Source organism: Hylobates moloch, unplaced genomic scaffold (assembly GCF_009828535.3).
Source record: "Hylobates moloch isolate HMO894 unplaced genomic scaffold, HMol_V3 SCAFFOLD_12, whole genome shotgun sequence".
Taxonomy (NCBI): domain Eukaryota; kingdom Metazoa; phylum Chordata; class Mammalia; order Primates; family Hylobatidae; genus Hylobates; species Hylobates moloch.
In genome coordinates this window covers 65254387-65272852 of record NW_026652287.1, presented here as the reverse complement: position 1 = coordinate 65272852, position 18466 = coordinate 65254387, and the positions used below count along the sequence as shown (strand labels likewise).

The following is an 18466-nucleotide window of genomic DNA, read 5'->3' as shown; positions in this document are numbered from 1 at the left end:
ATTGCCCTACCTATATTGCCTTCTTTCCAGTTTCAGGAGCATTCTCAGGTCTCCAATGTCTACCCATGAAAGAAAAAGTAAATCTGAGTTACACAGGCTCTACTGGTTTTAAAATCTAAGAATCAATAAAATGCGTCTATCTTGTTGCCCCTAGTAGACGTTCTCAGGCATAGAAAACTACCATGAGAATGCATTTCTAGCCATAAAGTTTAACCAATGGGACTTAAAGGTCAAGAGCATTCTGGACATTGTTTATTCTTAAAGGTCAAGAGCATTCTGGACATTCAGCACAACTTCTGGTTCCTAATCATCTCAGTTCTTAAGTATCTGTTCTTCAGCATCCTTCCTAAAAGAGTGATTGCCAAAATTCTGCTTGATTTAGCACCCTGTGTGAGTCATCTGGAAAAAGTGACAAGGTAAGTCTAGGAAAAAAAAAGGCAAAAAAGCCATGTAGGGGACTTACAATAATGTGATGTCAACAGGAGCACGGAGGAAGAACTGCAAGGTAAATCTTATTAAAGGAAATGTTCTGGGCACATGACACATCAAACCACAGTTCACTTGGAAATCATAACTTGCCATTCAAACTGTGAATACAAGGAAAATATAACAAAACCCAACATCAGCCTTCAATATTCACAAGATATTCATGAATCTACATACCAATGAGTATTGATTTTGTAATTACACAGATCACACACATTCAGTTTCATGAGCTCATCACAGTAATAGAAGCTCTCCTGAGAGCTCAAGGGAAAGGGAAATTTTATCATTGTATCTATACTAATTAAGAGGTACTCAGTAAGTGTTCAACTGAATTAAAATAGGGCTCAGCTGTTGCCTCACCTGCCCTGAGGTCTTCCCTCTATATTAAGATGCGTAAGGTGCCTTTCTTTACTCCCAGAATTCCTCTGCCTGTTTTGCTCTCACTGTATTTTCCACATTATCTTTTATCTGCTCTGTGTTCTTCCTCTAGACTGTGACCATCTTGAGGATTGGGTCATGCGTTTTTCATCTTTGTATCCCTAACACGTAACAGTACTTGGCATTTGTTAGTAATCAATAAGTATACCACATGACTGACTAGTCTTCTTATTTGATTATCAGAAAGTCTAAACCAATGCTATTTAAAGTAACTAGCCTATGAACTGTTTGTTAATAGTTTATAATGCAATAGAATTCAAGCCAGAATGTTAAAAGAAATGCTTCCTTTTTAAGAAAGTCTTGCTGTGAAAAAGTATCTAGCAGAACTAATGCTTTGTGATGCAGCTGATTGACATTCTTGCCCCATTTTGGTTCAAATACTTGAAAGTTGGATGAAGACATTTTCATAAGGAAAAATAAAATGCTGAGGGGAAGGATAGTTAAAATTAACTTTATGATCTTCACTCATCTTTATAAGCACAAATATTCAGACTGTCAAACAGATTTAAACTAAAGACACCTATTTTCACTGGTAAAAAATCAATACAGACACAGGGCACTTAAAAAGTTTTTAAAAAGCCAAGACACATAAAAAAAACTAATAAATTTTTAATTAGAATTTTTTCCTTTTTTTAACAGGACAAGTAACAGATTACATCAAACTTCAGAACTTCTCAAATACCTAGTTATTATACACATTCCCATCTGTCTTGCAGGGAGGGATCTTGGTCGGCTTAACAGTTTCAGGTAAAATAAGCTGCATAATAGTATATATTACAATAATAAATGTACAATGTTTACATGAAATATGTTTCAAAAGCAAGAAAAAGATGCATCTGCATCAAAGGCGACCTTTTAAAATGCCACAACTATTTTTTACATTCACTCTTGCAACAGGTTACAAGATGGGGGTCACTAAGCTCAGATAAATCACTATGATGCACATAAAATACAGGAAGATTGGTTACTTTATATATTATATATATTTATATTTTCACACGTTAGCATCTGAGACATAAACTGAGAATTTAAAATTTATTCTCTTCAGATAACAAATCATTTTTTATTCTTCATAAACAAGGTGCCCACAAAAGCACATAGGTAAGGCACAATAGGGCTTTCTGTTACAGAATAGTGTGCATCATGTTTACTTAACCAGAAAACGTGCATTATCTGTGCAAGTTCATGCTGCAAACCCAACGCATACAATAAAACGAAAAGGAAACTGAGCTTTAAATAAAACCAAAATTGGTACAATTCCAGCTGTTTCACATATTCATTTGGACTGACAATTATATATCAACAGGTTATTTTTAAAAAGCCAATTGTAGATTACAAGTAAAATTTACTCAGCAACTATTTTTATCTGAAATCATAAACAGTAATAAAGTAAGTTTGCTGAAACAAATTAAATACTGAGGCACAAAGCAACGGTCAATCGTGCATTTACTATATTGCAAACTTTCATGACCCAAAATTGCAAGTATAATTTGTCAAATACACATTTTGCTGCAACAATGTGCCCTGCTTTAAACTTGACATATAACAGAGGCACTAACATATCATTAAATTATAAATAGATTGGGAAAATGACTTAATCCCAATGGTACTATGTCACAGCCCTAGTATTTATAATAAATACAGCTTTTCACAAAATATTTTTCCAATATCTGCCAATTTCTTCTTTATTGCTCACATAAATTTGAATCTATTACAACTGGTATCAGAACTTTCACACAAAATCATACTCAGACATTTTTATATAAAACCTATAAAAGAATATTTTAAACTTGTATCTAATACTTCCAGGTGTTTGGCTGTTTGATCTATGCAAAAGTACAGCCATATGTGTATATCTGTGTGTGTGTGTGTATATATATATATACACATCTATATACACACACACATATACACATACATATATACATACACATTAGATTATGAATAAAATAGAAAGCTTATTTTACTGCTTTAATGCAGATATCCTCATAAAACAAGACTACTTTCACCACCACCAGCATTTATACATATATACAAAGTCAGTTTAAGTACATATACATCCACTTACACATATTTGTAACCACTAAGCCCAAATTAATTTTCCCATATTCCAGCTGTAGCAAATGAATCGCTTATAAGCAACAGAAACCTAAGGTTAAATTGGGAAATCAACAGTTTTACCACATTAGCCTGTAGGAACTATGCAGGTGACTGTATACAAAAATTCACAACATTAGTTCACAAGAAATTATGGGACTACAAGAAGCCTTTTCACCATGCTTTTGTGTGGTTATCCAAACACTTCTTGGGGCAAAAATACAACCACCACATCTGAAAATGCTTAATAAAGTCAATGTTCTTCATGCAAAACTTTAAATGTATTGGCTTAACTGAGCTCCAAAAACTGAATGAAATAATTATCCTACCTACTCAGCATTGCTGCCTCACTGCTAAATCCCTTTGGAACCTTAAGACGTCTGGAACGTTCAGAGATGTATTCATCAATAAAAATATTACATACAAAAAGCATTTAAAAAGGAAGACAAAAAGCCGAACAGGAATTTTCCTATTGTAAATAACAGTCTTAGAAATGGAAGAAAATCTTTTTAGGAACTTCCTTGAGAATTGGTTAGGCCAGTCCGAAGACGAAGATGAGACATAGAGTTCATATGTTTATTTGATGGCTTCAATGGAGTGTTGGAAGTGAGAGCCTGGGGAAAGCGATGGTGGTATCTATCTAGTCGTAAATATTTTACTGTAACCAATTTCCCTGTTGTAAGATAAAAACAGTATTTCAGATCGGTAAAACTGTTTAATATTTGCAGAAAATTAACTGTGGTAAAAGACATATGAGCACAAAACATAAATAAAGTCATCTAAAATTATTACTCAAAAAAATGCTAACCTAAATTCTTTTATTTGAAATCTGGTATAGTTTAAAATTAACTACAACTATCTTTTCAAAATGTTTGTAGTACTCAAATTTCTTACCATCAAACCAAGAGCCATGCAATGCTTTAAAAGCCTTTCCAGCATATTCTGGAGACAGACATTTAACATATACACAACCCTGTGATATTAAAAAAGAAAGAAGATAGTCTTAGTTTAATTTAATAGCAACAAATCCAAAACATGAAATTCAATACTAAAAGTTACTTTACCTCACGTGAATTTTTGTCTACTGCAATGTGAACAATGCCATCATTATCACTGCATTTTTCTAAAATTGCTTCTTGAATTGCCAAATGCCACTGATCCCCTATTTCCCTAAAAGTTAATGAAAACAAAAATCAACAACCATATTCCTACTCGGTAAAAATTCTTCATTGTCTCTTACAACATATATATACTACTAGAATTGGTATAGTTTTAAAACCACATACGATTTTAATTGGTATTAAGGAAATGCTTGTTGACTAACAGGAGGTGGATTTAAAAATTATAATTCAGAAGTCTCAGCCCTCCTCTCACTTTCCAGTAAAAGAGTGCAGAGAGCTGGCCGGGCGTGATGGCTCATGCCTGTAATCCCAGCACTTTGGGAGGCCAAGGCAGGCGGATCATGAGGTCAGGAGATGGAGACCATCCTGGCTAACACGGTGAAACCCTGTAAAACCCCGTAAAAATACAAAAAAAAAAAAAAAAATTAGCTAGGTGTGGTGGCAGGCGCCTGTAGTCTCAGTTACTCGGGAGGCTGAGGCAGGAGAATGGCGTGAACCTTGGAGGCAGAGCTTGCAGTGAGCTGAGATCATGCCACTGCACTCCAGCCTGGGCAAGAGTGAGACTCCGTCTCAAGAAAAAAAAGAGTGCAGAGAGCTGAGGCAATGAAAGAGTAGCCCACCACTGCAGAATAAATGGATTGGGTCATTCCTATGTTTAAAAATCCTGTGTACTTACAGTAATTTCTGTTTTTTTTCTATTGTTAATAAGCACTTTAAATGAGTTCTGAACTTATTAAAGTTATAAAAGTTAAATGTTATTTATTTATTTTGAGACAGGGTCTCGCTTTGTCACCCAGGCTGGAGTGCAGTGGCGTGATCTCGGCTTACTGCAACATCTGTCTCCCAGGCTCAAACTATTCTCCCACCTCAGCCTCCCAAACAGCTGGGACTACAGGCGCACACCACCAATTCTGGCTAATTTCTTTTGTATTTTTTGTAGAGATGGAGTTTTGCCACGTTGCCCAGGCTGGTCTCGAACTCCAGAGCTCAAGTGATCCACCCACCTCGGCCTCCCAAAGCACTGGGATTATAGGTGTGAGCCACTGTGCCCGGCGAATGTTATTTTCTTTAATTGTAATGGTATGTTCAAATTCCTAAAGAAAATTCTTAGTAAATACTATGTTTGAGCTTCTCTCTTCCAAAATAATTGATACAGGACTAACATTTTGTACAGTCACTTTACTATAATGACAGTTTTAAGGTGTTTCTGCTGTAGTAAGGGACATTTGTCTTGCTTGTGAGACAAAGATGGTAGCAGACAGAGCAAAGTGACTTCACTTTAAATTACAAATTTTCATCTTAGGTAATAAAATAGTGGACTTGCCAATTCCTAAGGCATGAGGTAAGATTCCCAACAGAGGTATCATCACACTACTAACTGTTTCTATCTCTGCAAAATAGAGGTGGTGTTTGTCTCTCTCTCTGTGTGTGTGTGTGTGTGTGTGTGTGTGTGTGTGTGTCTGCTTGCAAACACGTGTGCATACTGCTTCCTCACATTTCCAATTTTGCTGTCACTTATTTGGAATTTCATCAATGAGTGAATAGATGACACTTTGGGGGTATTTTATACATATTGTAATTGCCACTGTCGGGACTTTTAAAACAAACAGAATTTGATCTGTACTATCACTGGATAGATAAGCAGTGCCCTCAGGAAGCTAATTCTAAGAATTATTACAGCTTATATATGAAATACTATGAATTCTAAGGCAATCACTTTTGACTGTGCTATTCTCTGGAAGCATATGTTGTTGGAATTATAAAGTCTGAAAAGTTCCTCAAATATTATATTGACAAGTGGAGACAGGACTTTGTAGAGAAGCAGGTGTATACATCTTTGTAGGAAACTTTTTACAATCTGAGATTTGAAATTTGTAAGCAGCAGTGATTGTATCTATATTTTCTACTGAGGGAAAAATATTGACAGTCATGTATAATGACTTACACATTTAATAAAGGGTACTCTTTGTCATTGTGAGTCATTAATTTGCCTCAAGCATTTATCTATCTGCTATGAGGATTCATAGGGAATACAAAGATTTATAAAAGTTTTACATATCTTTATAACATTAGTGTCCTTTGGCCAAATCTTTGCTTGGAATTTAATGAAAGAGAAAAACATAACGTTTCTGTAGTAGAGATTCAGAAGAAAAACATTTTCAATTACAGACACACCATTGTAAGAATATCATGCATTTTCCAGCCAAATATTCAGAATAAGAGTTACATGTACCCCTGATCATAATACTTACATAACGGGATCAAACATGTTCCGAATCTTTAGACACGGTGTCAAACTATTTGGTGGTGAATTTCTTCTATCTAAATGAAATGCTACAAAAACAAGTTAGTTTTACTATTTGTAATTGGTCTAGTTTGTTGAAAGGTATTCAATCATTCAGTTCATTCAAAAAATATTCACTGCATGCTTTTACTAGGAGCCAGACCCCTGGTTAGATGTTAAGGTGAATAAGACAGATAATCATTGCTATCAAAGAGTTTACGGTTTAATGGGAGAGACAGATGATAAAGAGTGTCATGTAAGAAAGTACAACTATGATTAAGTCCTAAGAAAGAAAAGTACAGAAAGCTTTTTAAAAGTAACTTAACCTTATATGAGAAAATAAAACTTCCCTGAAAAAGTGAAATTTATGTGGGAACTGAAGAATAAAAATTAGCAGGGTGAAGAGAGGTGTGTAAAGGAAGATTTCGAGCAGAGGTGATTGCTTGTACACAGCTCCTGGGGCAAGAAGGAGCAAATGTGGCCGGAGTAGAAAGAATAGAAAGATAAACCTACAGAAGATGTCAGATTATTTAAGATGATGTAGGCTACAAAAAAGTATTTGCGCATTATGGTAAGAGTAATAGAAAGCCACTCAACTGTTTTAAGGAGTAGAATAGTATGAGATCTGTCTTTTAAAACTACAAATTTTAAAAATACATTGTTATGTGGAGACTCAGGTAAAAGCAGAAGTGAATGCAAGATGACCAGTCAGAAGGTTATTATTACATTATAGTTGTCTAAGAAGGAGAGGATAATGATGTGGGTAAGACAGGCCAACAGTGCAAGTGACAAGCGGATAGAATCAGGACATATTATGGAGTAGATATGACATGACCTGTTGAAAGGTTGGACAAAGAGGGATAAAGGAGAGATTAAGAATTACCCCTGGCCGGGTGCGGTGGCTCACACCTGTAATCCCAGCACTTTGGGAGGCCGAGGCGGGCGGATCACGAGGTCAGGAGATCGAGACCATCCTGGCTAACACAGTGAAACCCCATCTCTACTAAAAATACAAAAAATTAGCCGGGCGTGGTGGTGGGCACCTATAGTCCCAGCTACTTGGGAGGCTGAGGCAGGAGAATGGCTTGAACCCGGGAGGCGAAGCTTGCAGTGAGCCGAGATTGCGCCACTGCACTCAAGCCTGGGCGACAGAGTGAGACTCCGTCTCAAAAAAAAAAAAAAAAAAAAAAAAAGAATTACCCCTAAGTTTATGGCAGAATCACCTTAGGAAAGGTATCATTAACTAGACTAGGAACACTGAAGAGATCAGGCTGGTGTACATGTACAATCTGTGGTGCCCACCTCCTAGTAGAGAAATACATAGTTGGGTACAAAAATCTGAAAACCAGACTTCATTCAAAAAAAAAAATTGGGGAGTTATCCCAATATGGTAAATTAAGTCACAGCAAGATGATTATCTAGGGAGAGATGGCAGAGTGGGAAAAAAAAGATGGCCTTGAGAAACTCTAACACCTAGAGGTGAAGAAAAAGAGGATAATCTAGAAAAGGACTGAAGAAAAAGAGGATAATCTAGAAAAGGACTGAAGAAAAAGTCTGAGGTAGGAGAAAAAAACAGAAGAAGGTGGCATCCCCAAATCCCAATGAAGAAAGTTTCAAGGAGGGCTGAACTGTCAAACACTGTTAAGAGGTCAAGTAAAATAAGGAATTCTCTATTTTCAGTTTATAGGGAAACTGAAATGCATGCATCATTTAGAGGAAATAGTATAATCGTTGGCAACATGAAAGCATCATTTTTTAATTTAAGTTCTGGGATACATACACAGGACATGCAGATTTGTTACATAGGTAAACGTGTGTCATAGTGGTTTGCTGCACCTATCAACTCAAACCCATCACCCAGGTATTAAGCCCTGCATGCTTTAGTTGTTTACCCTGACAGAGCATCACTTTTATGCTATGTTTAAAGAAGCCTCTTATTCAAGCTTTTTCAAAGTGAAAATTAATTGGAGAATAAAAAAGGAGTGACTGGACTTTGTATTGCATGTCCAAAACAACTTACCTTTTCCACAAATACTATGTTTAGCAAATACTGACATACTTTTATAGGGAAAAAGTCATAATTTTCTGATGCATTGTTTTCTGCTTTTCTGTGTAGTAAAGGTTTGGGTACATATGACAGCCAATCTTCAAAACCCCCTACAAACTTACCCCTTTCTTATTTATACATGTTTTTGAAACTAGGTAGGCATTAAGAAAAATATGGAAAGATACCCACAAAAGTTACTTGGCAGGAGGAATATATAAATAGAAAGGTCTTAGTAAGAGGAGGCAGGCAAAAATTGGAAAAAAAAAGAGCAGTTAAAAAGTCATGACTTCACGTATATACATATGTTATATATATTATATTCTATATATAACAAATTATGTCATTTACATAAAGAAATTAGATGAAAAGAATGCAGTTAATATATATAATACTAAGTTGCTTTGTTAAGTGAAAAAGGCAAGATTTAAGGAATATTCATCTTTATTAAAGATAAACCATTTATGTTTGCATTAGCAAGGATAAAAGTGTGGAAGGATACATAAGAAGCTAACACTGATTCCTTCTATGAAATGGAACGAGAAAGAGAGTTTTGCCTTCATACATCTTTGAATTGTACTGTTTCACTTAACACATTTTTGTCATTTTGAAAAATTAGAAAGAAAATTACTTTTTTGATGTTTAAAAATACATACCTTGACCTTGCCATACTTTAGAAGGTATAACTAATATTTTGTCACAGGATGCAGAAGGCTGGATCCACCGCCAAACCAGAAAATCTGCACCACCTATTCGTCGTGTTTCTGTGCGAACTCTAGACTCATTAGCAGCAAGGAAGTCAACAGCTCTATCCCAGACTTTCTTCATTTTTTTCCTATCATGTGAACAAAATGGCAAATTTACTATCATCTTGGCTTGTCATCTTTTTGAAATATTAGTATCTGAGGTAATAGTTAACTCTAGCTGTTCTTACCACTACTCATGGAGTTTGTTCAAAGAAGATTTAGATGCCTATATCTCATCTCAGATTTTCTGAGTTTCAATTTCCAGAGCTAGAGCACAAACATCTGTATTTTTTTCCCCCAAAAGCTCCACTGGCGATTATGTGTTGCTAGGGTCAAGATGCTGCTTCAGGATATGGAATTATCTTTTATTTTCAAAAAGTTGCATTTTAGTTTTTACTTTAAAAGCTTCATTAATAATAAAGTTAGTACTTAAAAAACATTAGTAAAACACCAGCCACTGGCTATCATCTATTTCTTTATCAAGATGAAATTAAAGGAAACAAGATGGAGACTAACAACAAAGAATCAAGAATGCCTAGGAATGAGAATGACTTAGAAATCCAGGTGTCACTCAAAATCAGGAGAATAGAAGAGAATTTAGAAAGAGAGTGTAACACAAAACAAAACCAGAAAAAACCTGTGCAGTAAGCAAGTCTAGTTGAGAAGGGTCACAGCTCTCAATATAATTTTCAATACTGCAGAAAGCACTTATATTTTCTGATTTACTTGAACTCATAATGCTTTGAACACACCTGTCATGAGGCTGTATTAAGGAATCGCGTACATGTGGAATAGGCATGTAAGGTTGTAAATCTTTGTTTTCCTGGCAGGCTTCATTATGACTTCGTAAAACATCTAAAAATAAAATTTACAAATGAATCAATCACTTGACATAATGTTGTAGTTTAATCACACAATGACTCTTCTAGAAATAGTTGAGATTCTTACAAATACCATACCTATAATCTTTACCACCATATCATACATCTGCCTTGTTTCCTCCTCTTCTTTTGTCCATCGATATTTCATGTAATGCAGAACGACACAAACCATCACTACACCTGTAATATTAATATACTTTGTGTTTTAAAAATTGTGGTCGATATCATTCAATAATATTTCAGTGATTATTTTAACTGCCACAATGGAATGAACCTTCAAGACAGATGGCTGAATTAGCTATATAATTAAAACTACATTAAAAAATTTAATACGGAACATTTTCCAAAGTTTCACTTCTTTCTAGAAAAAAGCATTTCTTTCATTACACTGACAAGTGAACATTTAAATTCTAACTACTATTTAAAAAATATATAACTATGTTTCACAAACTTTTTTCCTTTGAAGCATAAAACGACTAGAAAAGTGAATCTCATGAGACTAAACGTACTAAATCTTACTTTAAGTAAAATGAATTTTTCTTTTGTTGTTGTTGTTTTTGAGATAGGGTCTTACTCTGTCATCCAGGCTGGAGGGCAGTGGTGCATTCATGGCTAACTGCAGCCTCCAACTCCTGGGCTCAAGAAATCCTCCTACCGCAGCTTCCCAAGTAGCTGGGACTACAGGCACGTGCCACTATGCCTGTCTAATTTTTAAAATTTTTTTGTAGAGGTAGGGTCTATGCTACCCAGGCTGGTCTTAAACTCCTGAGTGCAAGCAATCCTCCTGCCTCCCAAAGTGCTGGGATTACAGGTGTGAGCCACTAAAGCTGGCCAAAATGAATTATTTTTAAAGAAGAAAGAAAGAATAAAAAAAAACTTTCACCTAAATCCCTATTATCAATTAAAAAATGATAAACATTTTAATTTAGGTAAATTATATTTTAAAAACTAAATTTTAATAAACTTTATAACACTATTATTTAAAAATAAGCTCAATTTTTATATTTTTCAATTCTACTTTCTAAAGTAGATTTCTATGTATACACTGACCACACTTGTTTTTCTGTGACAGTCTTATAACAAAGTTTTATTCCTACCTCTCCTTATATTACTGTTTTCTAAGCCTTTAGAATGATCCTGACATTATTTTTTATTATATTTAGTGAAGACATCTAGCTGTGACTTATGTGGCAACCATCACAAAAATGAATTCTCAACTCTGGCATTTAGTGAAATACACACAAAAATTCAGACTGCAATTTATCTCCTTTCTTATGTTTACAACTTACCTAGGCATAACAACAATAATCTGTGAGTTACAGTAACAAAAGCACGTCGAAAACGACACCAAAAAGACATCAGTGGTCTTGTGGACTGTAAAAACTGCACATCAGTTATATTTGTCAATTCTTCCTCAGGGCCAAAACCAACACACCTATTTAAAAATAAGTAAGGTAGAATTTAAAGTCAAAATCACTTCTCCCAGTACAAAATGGTCAAAGTGGAAATCAGATCCTTTACCTTATTCCAACATCTTTTCCATTTTCTAAGATCCACTGCAATGAAGTGTTAAATATACCTTCATATTCAGGACCTAAATCCTAACAAGAAAAATAGAGAAAAATAACTATTCTTAATCTACATTCATTTGACTCTCTGTAAGGTATCCTTCATAACACACTGTATATAACATTTTTATTTTAACTACATAACATAAAATATTCATTACAGAAAAATTTAAAAAGAATGAGAAAAAAGAAAAAAAAGTTAGCATTTTCCCACTGCTCCAATATAATGTGTTAACATTTTGCTTTTTTATATTTTACATATTTGGGAACTGAGTCTCTCTCACTCAGGCTGGAGTACAGTGGGACAATTTTGGCTCACTGCAGCCTCCGCCTCCTGGGTTCAAGCGATTCTCCTGCCTCAACCTCCCAAGTAGTTGGGATTACAAGCATCAGCTACCAGGCCCAGCTAATTTTTTTTTTTTTTTCGTACTTTTAGAGAGATGAGGTTTCACCATGTTGGCCAGGCTGGACTTAAACTCCTGACCTCAAGTGATCCGCCAGCCTTGGACTTCCAAAGTGCTGGGATTACAGGCATGAGCCACTGCGCCTGGCTTGGCAGTTCTTTTTTATCATTAGTTTATCAGTGCCATCATAAGAATGAATTCACCACTTTTTAAAATGCAATACTATTTATAGATGAACAAATAAATGGCAAACTCTTCCAGATTTGGATGTTTCACAGACAACTATTCTCAACACATAAAAGCAGTAAGCCTATCAACTAAAGAAAAACTGACCGGGTTACTAATTATAAGATTTGAGCATTCAAGTAAAAAGCAGAATTTTGAAAAACTAGCATTCATCTTTGTGACCTGGACAACTTCACAATACTTGAAGACCTTTCCAATGAGATTTGTGTGACATTAACAAATGCAGTTTTTTGATATGGAATAATGAAATGTGACCAATGCATTTGAAAATGACCAATGCATTTGAAAAATTCTGATTTTTATAAAAACCAATCACGCATAGAGATCCATTCAAAGTACAAAATAAAAGGATTTTATGAGACGAGTACAAAAAGTTCACTGACACAGTTTGACATTCCACATTGCAACTAACATTTAAGAAACTACTACTTATAGAGGTTTGGTATGGTATCAAAGAAAAGTATCTATCTACAATTACCTGAAAAGGCAACTAAAATACTTTCCAATGTTTTGACTACATATCAATGTGAGGCTGGATTTTCATGACATACTTCAACTAAAACATCATGACAGATTGAATAAAGAAGCAGATAAGAATCCAGTCACCTTTTATTAAGCTACACATTTAAGAGATTTATAAAATATATTAACAATGCCACTGTTCTCATTGAATGTTTTCATTCTGGAAAAGTTATTTTTCATAAAAATACATTATGTTAACATATAATCGATTCATTTTCCTTATTCTAAATTAATACATAAATTAAAATTTTTTCAGTTTTAATTTTTAATGTAAACATGTATTTGTATACATATTTACCATTAGAAAGTAAATATATCTTTCTAATATAAACAAAAACATATAAATGTATATCTCTCACAAACAAAAGCCATAGAGTCCTCAGTAATTATAGGGAACCAAAAAGTTTAAGAACTGCTATGTGTGGGTAAAGTATTTTTAAATTAAAATAGTAAAAATAAATGTGGTATCATATTACATATACTATTGTTCTACTTGTTTTTTTTCATGGAACAAAATATTGTGTCAATGTCAGTATACATGGAAAAAACCCTATTTTTTTCAACAAAATAGTATTCCATTGTATGATTATTCTATACTTTTAATCAACCCTTTATTAATGAACATTGAGTATATCCAATTTTTAAAATTTATCAAATATAATACTGTTATAAACACCTTTACCATGTGCCAAGTACTATTTTAGAAACTAGAGGTGCAGTATAAACAACACAGTGAAAATTCCCTGTGTTCATGGAGCTTGTATTATTAGTATGTCTTTATGTCTTTTTTGAGCAAAAAATGAATTTTTTTTTTTTTTTTTTTTTTTTGAGACAGAGTCTTGCTCTGTCACCCAGGCTGGAGTGCAGTGGTGCGACCTCGCCTCAATGCAACCTCCATCTCCAGGGCTCAACACAGTCTTGTGCCTCAGCCTCCCAAGTAACTGGGATATTACAGGCATGTGCCACCACACCCAGCTAATCACTGTATTTTTAGTAGTAGTAGAGACGGGGTTTCACCATGTTGGCCAGGCTGGTGTTGAACTGCTGGCCTCAAGTGATCCGCCTGCCTTGGCCTCCCAAAGTGCTAGGATTACAGGCATGAGCCACCGTGCCTGGCTCATAGAGGAAAAAATGAATTTCTAAAAACAGAAATAAAAAGTCATTTAAAAATTCTCTCTAAAAAAAGATTTTTCTAAGAAGTGCCCTATTGTATTTTATCAACAGATTCTTCAACAGCATTGGAAATTACAAGGTTTTCATTTCATCAGTATAGTTTACTTCCTAATATAAAACTGGTAAGTTATTCTAATGTATCAAATTTGCAAATGTAATAACAAGTTTTATAAAGCAGAACTAATCTTGCTAGGCATCATTACATGAAACTACTATTAGGATTTTTAAGATGGTGAAGATAACTATAGGACAACTGTTTTTTTAAAGCTTGGGTGTTTATTATAGCATTTACAAATAACAAAAAAATTGCAGACAATGTATTTAATGATTGAAAAAAAGGTTTATATATGAGATCATTTCAATGGATATTATGAACTTAGAAATAATCATGATGACAGCTAAACAGCTATCTGCTTAAAAAATAAAACTACAACATTTAATTTATATATACAGTCATACCTCAGTATTCACGGAGGATTGGTTCCAGGATGCCCCATGGATACCAAAATCCACAGATGTTCAAGTCCCTGATATAAAATTGCATAGTATTTGCATATAACCTATGCACATCATTCTTTATACTTTAAATCATTTCTAGATTACTTATAACACCTAATATAAATGAATATAGATAGCTGTATTTTTAAAATCTTTATTTTTTCCACTGTATTTTTTTCTTTTTATTCCAAGATTTTTGATCCACAGTTGGTTAAATCCGTGGATACAAAACCCATGTATACGTAGGGCCAACTGTATTTATAATTATAAAATATATGTACTCATATGAGTAGCACAAGAATGAGGATACAAGTGATTTTTATTTGCTTTAATATTGTTTTAAAATATTATGCAATGAAGTTACACAAAATAATTTCAGGCAATTAGTTTCAACTGTTATACTACTAAAAATCACTTTGTGTATAAATGAAAATCTACAAAGCAAGATTAATATAGGTTATCAGTGTAGCTGAAGACAACATTATTGCATTTAGTCTTCTTTGCAATGTTGTCACTACCATACATTTTTAAAAAGGATTTTGTTCTCATTTAGTTCTTCAAAGACACAGATGCCACACAGTACCCTTCAAATACATGCATATATTAAAAATCAATGAAATAAATGTTGTATTTACTTGTACTTATATACATGCTGTTCAGCTTGTATTACTATGATTTCCCTAGTATCATGGCATGCTTGGCATTACTATATATACTACTGGACAAGTATAATCTAGTCTTTGAAGACTAGACTATAAACGTACGTTTCAGATAACATAAAAACAAACTCCCAAGGTTATTAGTCGCAAATTTTAAATATAAAAATTTTAGGAGGCTGACAACATTATAAATATTACTGTTCTCATCAAATATCCTTAAAAAATGTACATAATGGTTCAAATTAACAAGGACACCTACGGATCTAAAAAGCTAAGTACGAGGAGGAACGAAGGCCTTAAATCTCTTAGTTATAAAATAGTAAGGGTAAGAAAAGAGGATCTGTTGTTATTTTCCCTTTTTCTGTTTTCCTTTCCTTTGTTAATATCACTTGACATCCACTCACTATCTGGAATACAACAAAACCATGGAATGTTCATTTTATGCATGCACATTCTCAATAAACAATTGATTATTTAAAACCTCATTAAGGATTTAATAGGGTGTTGAGGTCTAAAATATACCACGATTTCCACAAATACATATACAGCATTCTAGAGTATTAGAAAATGGAATTTTTATAAAAGCACAAATTGAATTATTTGCTTGTGCCAAATAGTTGATGCTAATACTGTAGCATACATAGCATATACCTGATTTTAACAGTTTAAACTGTTTTATTATTCACTTTTTGTGGCCACCTGGAAAACCGTGGGTACGGCAGGGGTTGGTCAACTTTTTCTTTTTTCCGTAAAGGGCCAGAGAGTAAACACTTTAAGCTGTGCAGCCATATACATTTCTTTCTTTCTTTTTTAAAAGCAAGCTTTAAAACTGTTGTAAAACCACAGCTCATAAGCCATACAAAAACAGGCAGACTGGATCTGGCCCATAAGCCATGGCTTGCTAACCTCTGAGGTAAGGAATTCCAGCATCATAAAACAAACATTTTCCAATAACTGATGACAAAAATCAGAAGGAAACTAAGTTTTTAATTTTTAAGGCATAACTTTTATTACTATTGTTTATTACTATTTACTTATAGGCAAGAGCTCAGTCAGTATACCACTGACTGCTTCATGTAAATCTTTCTAAATTCGAAATTTATTTTCCCAAATCTTAAATCTAACACATTATGTGTGTACTCACGCATACCCCCATGAACTCTCCCAAACGTTCTTTATTTTCAAAATAGTGAGTCAAAAATGTGTACTTTAAAACCCACATCAGATGCTCTGAATTTGGATTACAGTTTCCAAGTACAAAAATAATACTGTTTCATTAAATAAGGCAACAAAACTTTAGTTAGTAAGAAGGGAAAAAGGCACTGGTATAGGGAGAAATCAAGCAAGGACTAAAAACCTAATACGGATAGTTTATGAAACTGATAATTTACATAGTAATAGCTATGCAGCTTTCCAGCTGGTAAATATTCTAGTGAACTGTGAGATTATATACACTATGCATCAGATGGCACCTTTTAAAATTAATTAAAATATAACACACAGAAATCCACAATGTTGAATAGGATGTAACTCCTGATTCAGTAAGAATTGTATGATCTTTCACCTGCTAGAATAACAGAAAAAAACATAGTCTTCAGAATCAAGTAGACCCAGGATCAGATGCTGGCTCCATTACAGATTAGCTATATGTACAACCTTAAATGGGACAAGTGAAAATATGCCACCTATCCAGATGTATCTTCTTTGACCACTTTTTCAGATCCTAACCCTTAATAACATCAGTCCCTTGCCCACTCAATAGCTGGAGCTAAGGATTATGAATCCACTCCATCCAAGAGGCAGAACAATATATAGAAAAGAGCAAGCACTTTGGTTCTATTCCCAGTTCCATCACATAGTAGCTGGACACTCTAGTTATTAGCCCCTCTATGGTTTGGTTTCTTTATGCAATGGGTCTAATACCACCTATCTTGTTGGATCATTCTGAAATTAGAATTAACATATAGAAAGTACCACATTGTACTTTATAAACCTTAATTATTATCATAAAATTTCCCCCTCACTCCACTTCTCAGAACACTCATTTTTCCACACAGACTTTTATTAACAGTAATTAGCATTCTAGGCCGTAAGTCTATCCAGCCCCATAATTTGACACATTTGCAGCTGTCTACTTTCCTATTATTTTCTTCACAAATCTTAAACATATTCGTTGTGTTAAAGGTTAAGCAGGTTTTGAAAGCAACCTAGGAACGTAACCCCATTCATTACATTATTCCATAAAAAGTTATACAAAGTTACTACCATTTAACTTAAAAACCAATCATGTATTTTCACGGAAATATAAACTATGTATTTCTTAAATGTTCCACCAGAGGGACCTCTTAACTTTTCACAAATTAAAATAAACTTTCAATATCAAAAACAACGAGTTTTTTAAAAAGTTCAAGAAGAGCACTGGAGTAGTTAGAAAAATAGTGTTTAAATTATTTAAACTAGTTATTAAGTTTATTTAAATTGCCTATGAAGGAGAAAACTGGATAAAGTAAGAATTAAACATAAATAATTAAATTCAAGAAAACAAAAACATGTTACTGAGGCTTATTCACTCATTTTACTCCATCAAACGTCTACTATACTCACTGTGCTTAAAATGTACTAGAAGTTGTGAAAAAATTAGCTTACACTTGTAGGGGCTCTACACATTCTTTGGTTTATTTATTCCTCAATCTAAAAACTTAAATGTGTTGCTGGTGAAACTATAGTGTAAACACATGAAAATATGTAATAGATCTCTTTCTCCATAAGCAGAAGGCCCTCCATATAGCTATTATAATCCTTGTTTGATACCACCTTTGTAGTGAGTTTCCTCCATATTTATGCCAGAATATGGATAAAATAACATAGAGAATTTTGGCTAGATTGTGCTAAAGCAGTCATTTTAAACTGGGAATTAATATAGCAACATACATCAAAAGCATTTTTAAAAGTTCATGCTCTTTGAACAAGTAATTTCCTTTTTAGGATTATTTCCTAAGAAATATTATAAAATTAAATACTATAAGCAAAGATTAGAGTGAATTCATAATATTGAAAAACCACAAACCAATAAAATAAAATCATATCACGAAATATTATTCAGTGATAGAAAACATTTTCAAAAATCGTTCAACGGTTTTTGAAATACACACAATAATTTCAAGGGAAAGACACATGAATATTTATAGTATAAAATATTTATAATAATTAAAGTAATATTAGCTTTAGAAAAAAATATTTATAATAATCAGAGGAAAATGGACCAAAATTTTACCAGTTGTTATCCTTAGGTAGTGAAT

General features: G+C 33.7%; 1 protein-coding gene across 1 annotated transcript in view; it reads right to left on the bottom strand.

The window, feature by feature from the left end:
- Positions 1–1517: 1517 nt before the first annotated feature.
- Positions 1518–18466, bottom strand: part of LEMD3 (LEM domain containing 3) — a 91784-nt gene continuing 74835 nt past the window's right edge. The window contains exons 5-13 of the mRNA XM_032170656.2: positions 11619–11698; positions 11387–11532; positions 10176–10277; positions 9969–10071; positions 9127–9305; positions 6395–6476; positions 4086–4191; positions 3916–3994; positions 1518–3694 (exon numbers count right to left, since the gene is read on the bottom strand). Of these exons, the coding sequence (XP_032026547.1) occupies positions 3531–3694; positions 3916–3994; positions 4086–4191; positions 6395–6476; positions 9127–9305; positions 9969–10071; positions 10176–10277; positions 11387–11532; positions 11619–11698 (1041 nt within the window). The 3' untranslated portion in view covers positions 1518–3530. The remainder of the gene's footprint in view (positions 3695–3915; positions 3995–4085; positions 4192–6394; positions 6477–9126; positions 9306–9968; positions 10072–10175; positions 10278–11386; positions 11533–11618; positions 11699–18466) is intronic.